Source organism: Silene latifolia, chromosome 9, assembly GCF_048544455.1.
Source record: "Silene latifolia isolate original U9 population chromosome 9, ASM4854445v1, whole genome shotgun sequence".
NCBI classification, from domain to species: Eukaryota; Viridiplantae; Streptophyta; class Magnoliopsida; order Caryophyllales; family Caryophyllaceae; genus Silene; species Silene latifolia.
In genome coordinates, this window is record NC_133534.1 from 97,810,848 (window position 1) to 97,829,327 (window position 18,480).

Sequence of the window (18,480 nt, forward strand, 5' to 3'; positions counted from 1 at the left end):
GAAAATGACCCGACCCAAAATAACCCGACCCGCTTGACCCGAAACAGACCCGACAACAAACCCGAAATAGACCCGAAACCCGAAAAGACCCGTCCCGACCCGAATTAACCCGAACTCTGCGAGAGACCCGAATTGACCCGACCCGAATTGGCCCGACCCGAACCCGACCCGTTGACCCGTTTTGCCAGGTCTACCTGCTATTATTGACCCTATATATTGTAGAACAACGGGCGCAATCAATGTAAAAAAAAAAAGAACATGGGAAAGAAGAAGGCTAGGAAAGGGACTAAGATGCGGGCAACTAACAGTTCCGTGTACAATGTTTTCCCGTGTCTGATATAAAAGGCGTAGAAGGGCATTAGGGTATATGATAACAATCCGACCACATTTTGGGGAAAACGTTTTAGGTAGTACATGTTGTATAGTGATGTAAGGTTATTATAACATTATCAGCGTACGTTTTGTAATCACAAGTGCTCAAATTGTTACCATTTCACTCTGGTATATGACTAAGTTTAACTAAATATGTTACAATTTCACTCCAGTATGTCACCAATTTAGCTAAGTATGCTATCATTTTGGAAACCATTTCAGACTACCAGTAGAATTTAAATGGTAACACTAAACTCTCTATGGTAACATTAGAAATTAAAAGAACGAAGTATGTAATATTTTACTACTGATGTGGTCACATATTAGTATCTTATATTAACATTATGTTATGTTACCATTTAAAATAAATCTGTTAATAACTAATTACAATTTTATATACATTCTCAAATGTTAACAATGTACTCTCCTATGGTAACATTAGAAATTAAACGAACAAATTTTATAGTATTTTAAAACTGAAGGTAATATACTACTATAGCTTAAATGGTAACATTGTACTCTCTTATGGTCACATACTACTCTTTAAAATATTTTATAATTTTAGTGGTCATAAATTCGACAAAAATTAAGACATTTTTAGATGTTTATGATGACATAGTTATAATTGTTAAGAAAAAATGCGCACATTTAAATAGATAACGATGACATTTTATAATTATTAAGGTGGTCACAAAACAAACATTGTCTTAGATGTCTGACCAGAGGTACTAAAATTCTGTTTCAAAATAACATATCCCCAAACAAACCTCCAAGTACTAAACATAAGTTTTATTACAAACTGACTGTTAAACAGATAATAGTCCATGAATGGCCTCTGCCCCCTTCATTTTTTTCTTGGCAACACCCTTTGGAGGACCTCCAATTTCTTTGTTGTTTGCACCTCCAACTACTTCGAGGTTTGTCTAACGTCAGACTTTGTTTTGTCCATTTTTAGGTGCTGCGGTTGCATACGAATTTCTGCGAAATGAGTATGAAACTTTCCCATTACTTTACATTAAAAATGCTCTTCAAACAAAATATATGGCAACACATTCTGACTAATATATGGTAACATTTAAAATATGGTTATATTTCGAGACTTGGGTGGTACCATTTTCATTTGTCGCCATGTTTATTCATAGATGTTACCATCATAACATTCATTCACACATTCTTACTAATACAACGACATTTCATACAGGGGTACATTTCGACACAAAGATGGTAACATTTTCATATGTCACCATGTTTATTCATAAATATTGTCATTGTAATATTCATTCACACATTCTAACTAACATGACAATATTTCAAACATGGTTACATTTCGAGACAAAGATGGTAACATTTTCATATGTCACCATGTTTATTCGTAGATGTCGTTATAACATTCATTCACATTCTAACTAATGTGACAACAACTAAAAACATGGCTACATTTCGAGACTAAGGTGGTAACATTTTTAACACAATTCATATATCACCATCTTTATTCATAAATGTTATCATTATTATATTTATTCACACATTCTAACTAATACGACAATATTTAAAACAGGGTTACATTTCGAGACTAAGATGGTCACATTTTTAACACAAACCATATGTCACCATGTTTATTCTTATATGTTGTCACTATAACATTCATTCAAATCTAAACAAACATATAGTGTAATGGTTACATGTGTTATCACTAGGTACATATTTTCCACTAAGGTGGTCACATGTTCAACACTAACACACATGTCATTATGTTTACTCATTTATGTTATCATGTTAAGATCCATTTTAAACTCAAACAAACATTTCTATAATGAGTAAGACACTCAAACATAGATACATTTATCAACTAAGGCAATCACATTTTCAAACTGACACATTTGTCACCATCTTGAGTAATTTATATTAACATGTTAAGATTAATTTTAAACCCAAATGAACATACACATAAATAACAACACAAGCAAACATATGTACATTTCTCAACTAAGGTGGTCACATATTCAAAACTAACACATATGCCACCATGTTTACTCATTTATGTTATCTTGTTAAGATTCGTTGTAAACCCTAATAAACATTTCTATAATTAGCAACATACTTAAACATAGGTACATTTTTCAGCTAAGTTGGTCACGTTTTCAACACACGCATATGTCACCATGTTTAGTCATTTATGTTAACGTGTTAAGATTCATTTTAAACTCAAACAAACATAAATATAAATAGCAACACACTCAAACGTAGGTACATTTCTCAACAAATGTGGTCACATATTCAACATTACCACCTATATCACCATGTTTACTCATTTATGTTATCATGTTAGGATTCATTTTAAACCCTAATAAACATTTATATAATGAGCAACATACTTAAACATAGGTACATTTTTCAGCTAAGTTGGTCACATTTTCAACACACGCATATGTCACCATGTTTAGTCATTTATGTTAACTTGTTAAGATTCATTTTAAACCCAAACAAACATAAATATAAATAGCAATACACTCAAATGTAGGTACATTTCTCAACAAAAGTGATCACATTATCAACACTAAGGTGGTTACATTTTTTCTCAGGTTATGGCAAAAATATATTCCAATTTACAGTCATACCTCTTCCGCGCATATCGGTCTCTTGCTCTTCTTTTTTGTGACAGTAGCTAATGACAACGTTAAGCACTATTACATGACAAGAAAAATGCATTAGTAATACACTACAAATAAATCTATTATTAACCAACAAAATTTGCAAAAAAAAATTACAAATAAAACTCCGTTCTTGAAACTAAGAATTTTTACAAATAAAACAAAAAATTAATACACCAAAAAAATTAATAATTAAACCAATGTGAATTTTTTACAAATGATATTGTGAACTAAGATTATAACTCCAAACCTCACTGATTTGGATAAAATTCACATATTTTTATCAACAACCCCAGATCTACAAATCAAAACACAAAATATTCAAACTTTTTAAACATAAATCAAACAAAAACCCAATAAAATTATCAACTTTGAGTAAAAAATAACATAGATATTTAAAATTTTTGCATAATTAAAAAAAACAACACAATAATCAACCTTAAATGGAGCTTCGAAGATGCATGATTGTTGTTGAAGATGGAGATGAAGATCATTGTTGTTGAAGATGAACATCTTGATAATGGAGATGAGGTTTGTGAAGCTTTAAGATTTTTACAGAGGGGAAATTAATTGATGATGAAAATGGAGATGTTATCACCTAATTGAAGGTTGTTGATGATGAAGGTTGTTGATGATGCCCCTTTTTTTGGCTTCTGGAGAGAGGAAGGAAAAAGAAAGATAAAGTGACTTACTGACAATGGACACAAAAGTCTCTAGCTAGCAGCCGTATTACATGGGAAATTGCCCCTTTTTTTATTTATTTTTTATTGTGTAATGTCAAATCATCATTAATTAGCTGGTTGCAGAAAATGGGTCACTTTTTACCATATTAACGTAATATGGTATGTATTCGCCCCGTCTTCACCTTGTGACGGATAGCGTCCGTCACAAGGGAGACTAATTGTTAGTAGTATCGTAACCCAGCAGTAGTTGTACTTGTTTTCTTGCATGAACAAGTGAGAGCCGTATTAAAATTTAAACGGATATTTCCCATGGTACCCTCAAACTTTGGTCGATTACACATGGTACCCCTCATTTTAAGTTTCTACATATGGTGCCCCTGTGTTTACCTTTTTCTTTCCCAAAATACCCTTAGTTGACATTACGTCATAACGCCGTTAGTTTACATCTTCTAAACCCTTAACATCTTGCTTTTACCTATAACACATCTTTTAATCCCTAATCTTCATCTTCTTGCTTTTACATCTTCAAGCCTATCTCACGCATCCCCTCTAACACCACCACCACCACACCGCCATGCGCGACCCCCACTGCCCCTACCCCGACGCAACCACACGCCATCACTCATCACCATTTGCAACCACCTCTCATTCTTTCTCCCTATTCAATCAGCCACCATTACCGGGAATACTCAATCACCATTAGTGGGAATATGGTGAATTAGGTTGTCAAATGGTCTAATTTGTTGTATGCTTGAAAAATATGGAGAAAAGATGAATATTGATGATTAAACCTAACCAAATTCATCCAATTTGAACCTGAAAAATTGCAGCAATTATAACACAAATCCAGAAAACCCCCAAAACCCAGAAAACCCAACTAAACCTAATTCATCATAAATCAACAATTACTCAAATTTAAAGCTCAAATTTTGTAGCAAATCACGATCCATAAACCCAATTAACCTAATCCATCATAAATGAATAAACCCAAGAACATTCATCAAATTTAAAGCTGAAAACTTGCACAAATCATGAAACACAACCCAGAAAAATACAATAATTGGAGCCGCCTCAATAATTGAGTAAGTGGGAAAAATATTACCAGAGATTTGATGAAATAACAAGGAAAAAGATGGGTGCTTGATTGTTTATTAGATTTACTATTTTATTATATTTTGTTTTTTTTGTCGGGCGATTATGGAGAATATGCAAAGCTTAAATGGATTGGGTTTGTGGTAACTTTTGCTCGGTAGCTTTTTGGTAGGCTTCAATGGAGGGAGAATATGAAGTTGAGTCATGATGGTATGAGGTTGATTTTTTTGGTTCACATTTTTTAAAGAAGATGATAATGGATAGTTTGGGAATTTAGGGACTAAGTGTAGATAAAATTAGAATTTAGTTAATAAGAGTAACGGCGTTATGACGGAATATCAGTTAAGGGTATTTTGGGAAAGAAAAGTTTAACAAAAGGGTACCATATGTAGAAACTTAAAATGAGGGGTACCATGTGTAATCTGCCAAAGTTCGAGGGTACCATGGGAAATATAAAAGTAGTCAGAAATTTCAATAGTATTCCGCCATTTGTTTCTGTAGCACATCACAATCAACTTTGTTAGTTTGTGTTGTGTACATCCCAATCTTTGAATCTTTCAAGAATTCCCATATTTTAGCACTTGTTTCCTTTTTATTACACAAATTCTCATTATAGATGGACACTATCCGTCTATATGTATAGATGGATATCATTTCCTCTCACAAAATACCCATTTATCATAAAATGGGAAGCACACGGGGATGCCCCACATTGTCCCCCTACCCATTTTATTAGAGGTCTTTACCCGTCTGTTCGCCCCACCCGTCTATACCAAGACCTATTGTTTTTATTATTAACAATATAAAATGAGTCACACTCTTTTAAACTTGGAACTCCATATTAATTAAAAAATTCTTATAAACCCAACTTATTATCAGATCAACTTCTGTGAACACTAACATAAAGGCAATTCCAACTAAAATGTCTACCACTTTTTGTAGCGTTTCCTTAACTTGTGGGTTAATTTTCAATTATTTTGACAATAATCGTAGAATTAGCCATCATTTTCCACCTTCTAAACTCAAATGGGTCTTCACTAATTTGACCACAAAACACCATCAACACCCCTCTTCTCTGCCTAGGCCTACTACCTCTGCTCAGTTAAACCCTACTCAGGTAATCAATCATACAAAGTTCTAATTACCCTTTTTTGGTGTAAAAGGAGGCACAAGGGCGATTTTGATGCTAACGAGTTTGATAACATGCTCTTGCTTTTACGCTAAAGTAATGAAATTGGGTGAACTGGGTCATAGTGGCTTCTTTCTATATATTATGTGAATTGGTTATTAAATTCAGTCTATTAGAAGGCTGTAAAATGGATATTACTACTTCGGTCCCAGGACCCAGTCAAATGCATATGTTCTTCTATTATATGTGACGGTATTTAATCAAAAGTAAACAATAAGAGACAGAGAGATTTTTATTTTTTGGTTTAAAAGTCATTGGTTTTTGTTTTGATTGGTTGAAATCTGTAGATGTGAATTGGTTTGTTGATGATTGGAAGTCGCAAAATCGGGTTGTCTCATCAACATTGATGAAGAAGATAGGAGTTATGGCTTATGAGTATGATTTATTTGACATAATAAATGAGTTATGTTGTGGCCAGTTATGAGCTTCCGTATTTTAAGTTGATGATTGGAAGTCGCAAAATCGGGTTTTCTCAAACCTGACGTTATAGACAGTCAGGGTTTTAGAAGATTTATGCTAATTCCAATCATACCTTATCTATCCCAAACTAACAAGTAGTTCCTTTCTTAACAAGATTTATGATAGGAAAAGTCTACAAATGATGGGTTTGGCCGCGTTTGATAATCATCAACTGCAAGCCTCGTCATTTTCTGCTTGACTGTATTCTGGTTGCTGATTGTCTTCTCATGGTTTTACTGATTTTATAACTCTTAACTAGAGAATGTACAACTCAGCACCTTGCTTCTTTTAATGCTCGGTATTAAATATCACGACTGTTCTGGATTCCAACTATTCTCTGCAATTAATAGTTTCCGACAATTTTCTATTAACAGGCAGAGGATCTACAAAAGAGGAAATACTCGCCTTTATTAGAACATGTCATTCTATCTAACAACGTACCCTCGGACTCTATCAAATGGATAGCAGTTCCTGACATATGGAGAACTGCTGCTGAGAAATATGGTGATCGGATAGCTTTGGTTGATCGCTATCATGAACCTCCATCGGAGTTTACTTATAAGCAAGTTAAGCCCCCCTCCCCCTTCTATTTTTTTTTTAATGTTTGTGCCAAAATACAGAATGCAAAATAAACAGCCTTCGTTACAAACATTTTGCAGTTGTCTTTTGTGTTGCTAACTGGGCTTGATATTGGTGTTTATTGATTTCTTTTCATTTGTTTATATGCAGCTTGAGCAAGAGATATTGTATTTCTCTGAAGGTCTTAGAGTTGTAGGACTAAAACCAGATGAAAAGATTGCACTTTTTGCCGATAATTCATGTCGCTGGTTAATTGCGGACCAAGGCATGTTGTCTTCCTTCCCATACTCTTTGTGATATCTTAGAAGCATATATACATGCAGTAGCCAGCAGTGATGTTGATTATATGCTATAAGAATCGTGTTATACAGATGGTTTATTCTTACAGGTGCTATGGCAATGGGTGCTATCAATGTTGTAAGAGGTTCAAAGTCATCCAAGGAAGAACTGTTGCAAATATACAAGCATTCTGAGAGGTTAGTGAGTTAACAATGTTGAGGAACAAAAACAGGCAAGGGTATTCAAAATTGTCGGACATATGTTGTCTTATTGATGAGCGATAAATGTCTCTGCAGTGTCGCACTCATCGTGGATGGCCCTGAAATGTTTAATGGAATGGCGGACTTGTTTATTGCCCAGACAACAATGAAATTCATTATTTTGCTTTGGAGAGAGAAATCAGTTTTAGATAGAGGAGTTTCTGATAAATTACACGTTCTCAACTTTAGCGAGATCATAGGGATTGGAAGAGAAAGTCAGAAACTGCTTGTAGGTTCTCATGATGCAAGTAAGACAGGATTTTATCACTGATATATAGTTTAGCTTTGGCATACTGGAAATATAAAAGGTGGATTTTTGTATTTTGTATGCATGCTTGAACGATATATGGGCTCCCTAGTTTAAGAATATTAAAAGTTGCCTGTTTCATAAGTGCAGAATCAGATTTTATTAAATGGTAAAAAAAATCATTGGTAATGTTTGAAGGTGGTGCATTTTAATCAGAATTTATGTTCACCAGGACTTAACTAGATTTTAATCATGTATTATGTCTGATCTATATGTGTGGCCATACAAGGAAAGATCGTTTAAGGAATGAGGTGATTAGGGAAAAGGTGAATGTGGCGCCAATAGAGGACAAGATGATGGAAAATCGACTAAGATGATTTGACCATGTGAGAAGGAGACCTATGGACGCACTAGTCACTGGAGACCCGGGGAACAGAAAAGGTTGTTAGGGGTAGAGGGAGACCAAAATACACATGGCTGAGAGTAATAGAGCACGACATGAGATTTCTCGGGCTTGATGAGGGAATGGTGACAGAGAGGGCACAATGGAGGGAAATGATATATGTGGGTTTTTAGTATTTGATGTTATTTGAAGTATTTAATGTTTTATTTAATTTTTAAAAATGTATTTATTTTTTTCGGTTTTATTACACCTTTTTACCAACAGCTTTCCTATATATTAATACTTGGTTCACTTTTAAGGTTTTCCGGACCCTTAAGTTTTACTTCGGTTTTCAAAATCGTTTTAATCTTTATTCTCGATTTAAATTCTAAGTTTTTATAAAAGAAATCCGGACATCGGTTTTAAAACCCTAAGTTTGCCTTCTTTTGTATTATGTTTCACTCCCCTTTCGTTTTTCACTTTTTCTTTTTTTATATTTTCGCATTCTGAGGTGCGTGTTCACCCATGGACGGTTCTAAAGGATGATTCATGTCAGTGGACCCCAAATCATTTTGGGATTAAGGCACTGATGTTGTTGTTGGTCTATGTCTGATCTGATCTATATGTATTATGTCCGAGATAGAATAGTGAGTGAATAAAGAAGAATTTGCTTCTTTTAGGGGCTGTTTGGTTGGGGGTCTAACGGAAAGGGAAAGTGAATCAAATTTAATATTTCCCTTGGTTTGTGTTTGTTTGACAAAAATCAATCATTCCCTTTACCCCTCCCCTGCCCCTGAACTCCTCTAACTCCTTATCCCTCACCCCCAAGAGAATGCGATTCCATTTCCCCTCCAAACTCAATTACCTCACTTGCGCACCCACCACCATCACTAAACCCCACTAAACGACCACCACCACGACAGCATATCCGTCGTCGCCCCACTGCAAGTAGGAAGGTTAAGGGTAATCCCAATCCTTTTCACTGGTTTCCCTTTCCCTAATGCGAACCAAACGCCCCCTTACTATCATGCAGTTTTTTAGTTTTTTTGATGTCTGTTCAGGATACGATAGTTAGTGAAAGAAGATAATTTTCTTGCTGTTTTTGCAGTTGCATTAAGATTACATTGTGAATGAAATTAAACTTTGCAAGAATTATCATCTTAATGATACACCCATAATCTCTAGTACAACAACAACAACAACATTACCCCAGTGCCTCAATGGCTCCCGCAAAATGCGGGGTAAGAGGGGGTCGGATGTACGCAGCCTTACCCTTGTGTTAGCAACACAAATAGGCTGTTTCCGAATGACCCAAGATGAAAATTGCGTCGAGAACTGCATAGGACCACTACTTCACAAGAGAAAGAAGCGCAGCCACTTTAGTGAGCCATTTTGCTTTATTCCATCATAATCCAGAACCAAAGTGTAATGAATCTTTGGCTCCATTGGAAATATGGAAACTACCCATAATCTCTAGTGCCTAGTAAAAATTAATTTCAAAACACTTGCTTCAATTCATTTTCTCGAGGTTTTAAATTCTTAACTTCTTATTTACATGATAATTTTAGGAGAACAATACACTTATGAGCCTATAAGCTCCAATGATGTCGCTACACTGATGTATACTAGTGGGACTACTGATAACCCAAAAGGCGTAATGATTACACATCAAAATCTTCTTCATCAGGTGATGGTTTTTGCCTATACTTTCCTGCAGTACATCTATGTTAAACCTTTGGCATTCCTAAATTAATTCGTTGGCCAATATATATGGTTTTTTGTGCTTTTAATTATAAGTAAATGGTCTAGGTTTTAAATCATGAAGCATGGGTTCATATGAGTACTTTAATTTTGCAGCCCCCCCCAACTATGCTTTTCTTCACCTCTTCCACTTAAACCTGATTTCACATCTCAGTTTGAGACTTGATCTTCAAATAAGTCATGGGTCATAGTGGTATAAATGGCGCCGACACAGCCTCAAAATACTGTTCTGGTAAACTTCTGACCATGATAACTCGGTCCAACTTGGTGTCAGAGCCGATATTTTATACCATGCTCAATTGCCTCACTGACTTTTACACCCTTTGTAACCGAATTACCAAAAAATAGCATCTCATATGTTTCTTATCATCCTCCATTCTTCTTTGTAGATCAATGTTTTGTGGAAGATTGTTCCTGTTAAAGCTGGTGATAAAAGTCTGAGTGTGCTGCCTCCTTGGCATGCTTATGAACGGGCATGTGAGTATTTTGTTCACACACATGGGATAAAGCAAGCCTACACAACCGTAAAGAACCTAAAGGTAGCTAGATGAAAATTTGTCAGTTCTCCCAGAAGTGAAGGGAGATATTTAATGTTTTTTTCCAGTATACCTCTTTTTGCAAGCTCCTCAGCCTTTTCTGCTTCTGACTACAGGATGATTTGAGGAGATATCAACCTGATTATTTTATTTCTGTTCCATCAGTATATGAAGTTCTATACAGGTTAGTCATTATTAATCAGTCATGGGCCCTGATCTCTATTCGACTTCTTTGCCATTATTCATCAAAAGCTGTCTTGGTTATCTTGTGTTCTTGGTTTTGTCCTTGCATGTTTCCATTATAGGCTTTCCTTGGTTCATTTAGTGTCCCTTGACTCCCTTCTTTTTCTTTCTCTAAGTGTTTGTGTGAATTTCAGTGGCCGCTTCTTTACTTCTTTCACAGGAGGAGGGAAGGGGGATGGCAGAGACGAGAATATACGTGTCCGTTTCTGAAAGAGCCAAAGATTGTTTTTTTTTTTTTTTTTTTTTTTTTTTTTTGGGTGAGGAACGAAGTAAATGATTTAGTGACTTAGTTGCCCTTCTTTTAATTTTGAAGCAGTATTCGTTGGATGCAATTTTCAATTTTGGTTGAATGTATTCTTATAATTTTGGATTTCTAATTCAAAACCCCCCTTACTCCAATAATTTCCTGGAGCTCATGAGGCACCAAGATAATGTCTTTGTTGAGAGCCGAGAAGACTCAACGACTTTGTGGTATTAGGTCCAAACGAATTACAAAAAGGGACGTTACCTAAGCTAAGAATGAATCCAATTAGTATGTTGCTATATACTCTTGATTCTGGTTAGAGACATCTCTTTTGTTTTCATATATTCTGTGATTGTATTAGTACGTTCTTTATTGATATCAAGATCATCCTTGGCAAACTAATATTGAAGCTGCTGTAAATGTCAGATATCATCATCATCATTACAAACTCCACAAAACCCACAGTTGACATTTAGATTTGTATGAGACCTGTAAAAGTAGCAATAAATTAATGTCAGAAGAAAGTAGTAACAAACACAAAGTGAGGTCTATCAGATAGACGTCTCTTATGCCCTCATAAATTAATCTCGCAGGAACCAGACTTTATTATCTGTGTTATTCAGAAGATTGCCTTTGATGATCACCTTGTTCTCCACTTTGCAGTGATGTTTATGCAATGTTGCCTTTTATGGCGGAGAACAAGTTTCCTCATACAGTCATACATATGGAATCTTTGTTTTAAATCATGTATGCACTGCTTTATTTTGGAGTTCTTTTCTGAATATCAGAGAAATACAACTTAGTTTATAATTTTTGTCCGTAAATTTGGAAATCAAGCAAATCGCGTGAATTATTGCATTCCCCTCTTTGTTGTATCTCTCCACATGCTTGAATAGAAATGATTTCAATGCATCACTCGTTGTGGCCTAGTATATCTTGTCTGTTCTGATTAAAGTTGTCTGTGTGCTGTCCTGTTTATATTTTATTTTTACTTTATGGTGCTAGTAGTGGCATCTAACCTTTTTGAATTTTATTTGGGCATTAGAGTGCAGTACTTTTATGAGTTGGATCTTCTGCTGTAACTATTGCTAATCACGGTGCATTTTTGTAACCTCAATATTATTGAGGGATCAAGGCTTTGTTCTTGTTCTCATAGAATGCAGCCCTGCAACTTTGTTAATCTTGTCCTGTTCACTTGTACAATTTAGATTTGCTACCACTGTTTTTGTGTGTCATTGCATCTACTCTTGTATGTATGTTTGGTTTTCATTTATATTTTAATTTTGGCAGGGCCATTCACTCACAGATATTAAGTAGCTCGGCTCTTCGAAAGATATTAGCACTGTCATTAATCAAGATTAGTTTAATATACATGGAGCTCAAGAGAATTTACGAGGTTTGACATGTTCGATGCTGCTTTTGCTGCCTCATTTGTTTCTCGTGCATTGGGATGGGATTGGATTTTGCCTCATTTGTTTCTCGTCTTTTATCAGCCCGGCTTTATCTATTCACAAATATGTCTTTAGGTGAATTAATTTGAGCAGTGAGCAGTTCCTTCTTTAGGTTTCTTTTTCGGCTTTTTGGTCAAGACGTAGTAATGTGGCTAATTTTTCATATATCTCTCATAAACTTACTGATACAAAAGCGGAAACTAGTAACGAACTTTAACGAACTTAAAGAGTCACGTGAGAAACGACACAAACGGACAACAATGAAACAATGAAAACAAATGGATATAACCCTACGAAAGACCTATTTCGTATGGTTTAGTGAATTGGATGAAGACCTATTCAATCTAACTCGGAAATTATGAAACAAACAACCAGTTTGTAAAGCTGTAACCTTTCTTTTTATTTCATCAAAATCTGACTAGAAAATAAACGTACAACTCTCCTTAAATAATTAGTCTCCTTAACCAACGAGACTCCTACCTCAGCTAGAAAACAATTAACAACGCTAAACTTAATCGACATTCTAATAAAATAATTAATTCTAACTTAATCCCAAACAACTAATTAACTAAATCTAATCTTTTATTTTGTATCACTTACGCTCGGTAATAACAGTTGAACTGGAAGAATTGAATGCATATTCTTTAAGGACAGTTGCTTGCTTTGTTAAATGGTGTCATTTTAGGGGAAATGCCTCACGAAGAAGCTACAACAACAGCCTTACCTCATTGCAGCTGTGGAGTGGTTTTGGGCACGCATAGCTGCAGCAGTTTTGTGGCCAATTCATGCATTAGCTAGAAAGCTTGTGTATAGCAAAATCCGATCTGCTATTGGGATTTCAAAGGTTGTCATTTCTCCCTAGGATTGATTATCTTTTGCAATTATTTTAATTTGTTGTCCTTTGATGTTATTCTCGATGCAATTTTCAGTATGGGCCATTTAGAAATAGCCTCTTTTCCGGTGAACACATGGGTACGGCTGCGTAGCTCCAATCGTTACCATTTGCGGGAGCCCTTGAGGCAGATAATGCAATTATTGTTTGTTGTTGTTGTTGTTGTTGTTGTTGTTGTTGTTGTTGTTGTTATCCATTCAACCATGATATATTCAAAATCTGATACCTAAAGCTCTCTTAGTCTGATATCTGATAAAGTTTGAAAATTTGCTTTGGCATCTCAAAACAATAACAAAATTACTCTAGTTCAATATCTAAAGTTCTCTTAGTCTGATATCTGATAAAGTTTGAAAATTTGCTTTGGCATCTCAAAACAATAACAAAATTACCCTATTTCCTTGAAAATCCCCCGCCTATGGCAAGATAATGTGGATTAGGTGTACACACCCTTACACCTGTGATGTCATGTGAACACAATGAGCCTGTTTCTTGGTGACCCAATGAAAATCATCGCAAATTTCATCTACCAGCTGCTACTTCACAAAAAGAGAACCACAGAGTATAGTGGGTCATTTTGCTTTTTGTACTTGATATTCTAAAGCCAAAGAATTGTGACTATTTATCTCGATTGGAAATGGAACAACCATTTCAGAATGCTGGGAATAAAATTTCCTGCTGTTCAGTGTTTACTTAACAAAGACGTATCAACTTCTTGTCCTCCTCCTCATTAGACGACGATTATTCGTTTGCATCCTCATGTTACTGTTGTTTCATGTGTATAAAGATAGCTTTTAAGGTTTTATAGCTCAATGTACGGTGCTCAACTAGTTTCCCGTATTTAAGCACCTTGAACTTGAGAATCTCACTGTTAGTAACTACTCTATCAGGTTTGGGTTTTGTTTCCAGTTATGATTTCAAAAAGGAGTTCTGTGGGAAAAATTAATCTGGTTTTCTGAACTGTGCAGGCTGGCATAAGTGGAGGTGGTAATCTGCCTCTTCATATAGACAAGTTTTTCGAGGTCAATGACGCTCTTTTATTTACCATCTATCTAAGTTATCTTTTTTTTTTTTTTTTTTTTTTTTTTTTTTTTTTAATTTAATGCTACTATACTTTGTCAATACATTTCAGGCTTTTGGTATTTTACTACAAAACGGATATGGGTTGACTGAATCGTCTCCTGTCACTGCTTCTAGACGACCAGATTGCAATGTCAGTGTCCACTTGAAAACATTGTATTTCCTACAGCATCTCTCTTATTTATCTTTTCTCTCTAATAAGTAACGGATTCTTGTGCATCTGATGTATTCTCTTGAACGTGTTCTGAAGGTTTTGGGAACGGTTGGTCACCCACTTCCGCATACAGAAATAAAAGTTGTAGAGGCTGATACTAATCAAGTTCTGCCTCCTGGTTCCAAAGGCATTGTTAAAATTAGGGGTCCCCATGTGATGAAAGGCTATTATAAGGTACCCTTTTTCTTTCCATTTGATATAATTTCATTTGACAATACAAATTTGTCCATGTGATGAAAGGCTATTATAAGGCGGCCCTTATCTTTCTATTGGATATAATTTAATTTTAGAATACAGATTTGGTTTCCCACCTCAATACGGCATTTTATTGCCCTGTCCTATTCCCTTTGTCAAGATTCATATCTTGGGTGAATAAAGATTCAACGTTTAATGGTGTACTAACGCAGCTCAATGTCTTTCTGGTCCTGACTTCTCTGAAAGTTTTGTAGTTTTAAGGCTTTAAGCAACTGAAATTGTGTAGAAACACACACTTATAATATAAAGCATTTCTGCTGTATCAGAATCCATCTGCTACAAGGCAAGTTCTAGATTGTGACGGTTGGCTAAACACTGGGGACTTAGGTTGGATAGCACCTTATCATTCAACAGGGAGAAGTCGACTTTGTGGAGGTGTTCTTGTTATTGAAGGAAGGCTGAAAGATACTATAGTTCTCTCAACAGGTGATCTATTTCTATGACTTCATGTGTTTAACTCAACACTTGCTTGTATTTTTTTGAGTTCTGCCTGTTTCTGACTTCCATTTATGCCTGTCAGGTGAAAATGTCGAGCCTTCAGAAATCGAAGAAGCGGCCATGAGAAGTAGTCTAGTTCACCAAATTGTAGTCTTTGGCCAGGTGAGTCGTGAGGGAAGTATTTTCTTTACTTCAGTAATTTGATTATTAGTAATTTGGGTTTGGGGAGAAAATAAGGAAGCGAATATTAATGGTGGAGCATCCTCGCCTTTTTTAGTTTTAAAATATTGAAATATCTTCCCTTACGTACCACTTTCTTTCCCAACCGTCATTGTTGCTTTCTAAGAGCGCTCTTTTTCAATCTCTCATATCAAAAGTTACCTAAAACGGACAAGGTAAGAATCCAAACAAACAGCAGAAACTAAAAACTGTTAAGAGATCAAACAATCGGAGGGACTAAGGACTCAGGGAGTATATATGGCAAGAGGGGGTGATTAGAGAAACCCTCACAATTTTTTACGGGATGGAGGGGAACCCAGTTACCCAGGCCTCACTCTTCATTCTGGAGCCATATTAGGGTCTGGCTTTCCTGAGAATATCTGTAAAGTTATGCGGCATCTTTTGGTGTATCAGGATGAACGGCGCATCGGAGCCATTATTGTTCCAAATAAAAAAGAGGCTCTAAAGGAAGCAAAAAGATTATCTGTTGACGATGCAGAGTCTGGTGATCTAAGCAGGGAATCATTGACAAACCTTTTACGAGCGGAGTTGAAGACTTGGTATAGCTCTATAATTAATGTCTATATTATCTTTGTTTTCGAAGTTTTTTTGATCACCTCCGTCTAATGACATGCCTTATCGCCTTTGGCGTCTGTCTTGTCGTGGAATGTGCACGCTGTTTTAAGGAATATGGCATTTGCCACTCATTTTTACTTATATTATGAGAACACAGTCGCCAGTCGATTGACGAATATTTAGAGGAAATTTCCATCATGGGTCATCTAAAACAGTGTCTTTGTGTTTTCATTTCATGCGCAAGGTAAGGACTATTAGCATCCGGGCCCTTTACGTAGCCATTACCCGAGCGTTCGAACCAATAATATTCACACGTTCGTTTATATCGCATTTGATCCCGTGGCCCCATATTGCAGGACTTCAGGTTGTTCATATCGGGTCGGCCCAATTCTGATTGTGGATGAACCGTTCACGGTACGTTATATCAACACTCTAATTTAGAAGCATGGATGATATAGACATACAATTATACAAACGTTATTACAAATGTCATTGTCTTGCTGCAGATTGAAAACGGTCTGATGACGCCAACTCTGAAGATTCGGAGAGACCAAGTAACTGCTAGATACAGAGACCAAATAGCCAGTTTGTACAACTGAGCCTACTGCATAGAAGTACATACAGAGATACAGATGACAGGGGAAATACAGATCAAAAAATTCTCTCTTTTTAGGAGCTGAGAAGACCTAGGTATATTTTATTGAGAATACTCCTACTCCAATTGTATCTCAGTCTCCTCCTTCTACATCAAGTGCTCCGCTGCAGCCGTGCCAGCCGTGTGCTTAGATTTATTCAGTTAAATATATGCTTAATTGTACTTTCCTATTCCATATCTAGTTGTAATTTAGCTAGGGCATCTCTTGTATAAATACCCATCTTATGATTAATAAGAATATACACAAAATTATCTCTTCTATCTTCTTATATGGTATCAGAGCAAAGTTGAGAAATTGACAAGATATTTCGAGAAATTGAGGGAACATGTAAGACATTAATAAGAATAATTTTAGAGGAGTTTAAGAAAGAAAAGGAACCAATATGATGAATTGGGAGAGAAGGGTCATCACCTATAATTAGATTATCGGTTCCTAAAGGACTATGGAGAGCAAGGGTGTCAAGGTCTTGAGTAATATGATTGGTAGCGCCGCTATCAAGCAGCCATGGTTTGAGGGTAGGAGACAAGATGGTGGCAGCGGTACTAGCTTGGGGTTTGACACTAGTTCGTTTGGGTTGTAAAGACGGTCTTGGTGGCACTTGAATGTAGGGATATAATTGCTCAAAGACTTGGCAAACAAGAAGAAAGTGACCAGGGGTATGACACCACTAGCACTTGCCCTTGTAGTTGGTGGCAGGTTGGTCAGAGGTGGGTGTGGACAACAGGCCAGGAGAGGAGGACGGTTTGGTGGAGGGCCGAGAGGTAGGCTTATAGTAGCAACTAGGGCAGTGGCGTATAAGGTCGAGTTGGAAGGAGTGGTGTGTTGGATAGTTAACTCATGCTGGATAAGCTTTTCACATAGAGCTTCAAACGAGATGATGTTGTCTCGAGCTTTGACGACTTCAATAATCGATCGATAGGCTTCATTGTCAAGAACCATTAATCACCGAGGCTATGATGTCTTCCTGATCCACGGGCTTGCCTATATGAGCCAATTCATCAACACATGATTTAATAGCTTGCATATATTTCGTAATAGATTGAATGATTTTGAAAATTGATTTAAGACGGTCTTTGACTTGAAGAAGATGGCCGCGAGAGTTGTTGGCATAGGTAGATGCAAGTGTAGTCCAGATTTCACGGGATGTCTTTTGTTGAAGAAGAAGAGGAGCGATGCTGGATGAGATAGTCCCACGAAGTGCACCACTGATGAATCGGTCCTGCCTGTGTTGGAGTATGTGTCCTCGACAATAATGCGATTACATGTTTAAATCTCATATTAAGAATACTGAGGGAAAGTAATATTTTATTGTAAACTGATCCACATTAATCGGTAATGATTGGCTGACTAGAGTTTAACATTACTGTCGTATGACGGTGGTGATCAGTTGATCCCTTAAGGTCATACCTCTAGAGGAACATTCTTAATTGATTAATTAATTAATTGTGCTGATACAAGTTAATTAATTCCTTAAAATTAAACAAATGGTTTTCTGAGTGAGATTACGTATTTTTTTGTAATTCGATTAAATAAGATTCGGTCTAAGTAATTTAAATTGTTTTATTACTTAGGTCTATTTATTGTTTATGAAACAATTAAAATAAGAATGAATGGTTTATTATAAATACAAGTTGTTGTGATTTCTAATTCTATGACCCATTTTAAGCACTTGTAATTGTGAATTACTAGTTAATTTTTCTATGTGATTTATTTTGTTTATATAAT

General features: G+C 35.9%; 1 protein-coding gene and 1 long non-coding RNA gene across 2 annotated transcripts; one reads left to right on the top strand and one right to left on the bottom strand.

Annotated features, from left to right (window-relative positions):
- Positions 1–1,027: 1,027 nt before the first annotated feature.
- On the bottom strand, positions 1,028–3,747 carry LOC141599975 (uncharacterized). The gene is made up of 3 exons (XR_012524076.1): positions 3,462–3,747; positions 2,991–3,056; positions 1,028–1,350 (listed from the first exon to the last, which is right to left on the bottom strand). It is a non-coding gene; the product is annotated as an uncharacterized LOC141599975 (long non-coding RNA).
- A 1,886-nt stretch (positions 3,748–5,633) lies between these two features.
- Positions 5,634–17,013, top strand: LOC141599976 (putative acyl-activating enzyme 16, chloroplastic). The gene is made up of 18 exons (XM_074420120.1): positions 5,634–5,915; positions 6,821–7,012; positions 7,176–7,290; positions 7,414–7,501; positions 7,601–7,812; positions 9,762–9,880; positions 10,344–10,493; positions 10,607–10,674; positions 12,268–12,373; positions 13,114–13,272; positions 14,286–14,339; positions 14,450–14,530; positions 14,648–14,785; positions 15,133–15,292; positions 15,387–15,466; positions 15,938–16,083; positions 16,456–16,513; positions 16,606–17,013. The coding sequence occupies exons 1-18, from the start codon at positions 5,721–5,723 to the stop codon at positions 16,696–16,698; spliced, it is 2,214 nt and encodes a 737-aa protein (XP_074276221.1). The 5' UTR covers positions 5,634–5,720; the 3' UTR covers positions 16,699–17,013.
- Positions 17,014–18,480: the final 1,467 nt, after the last annotated feature.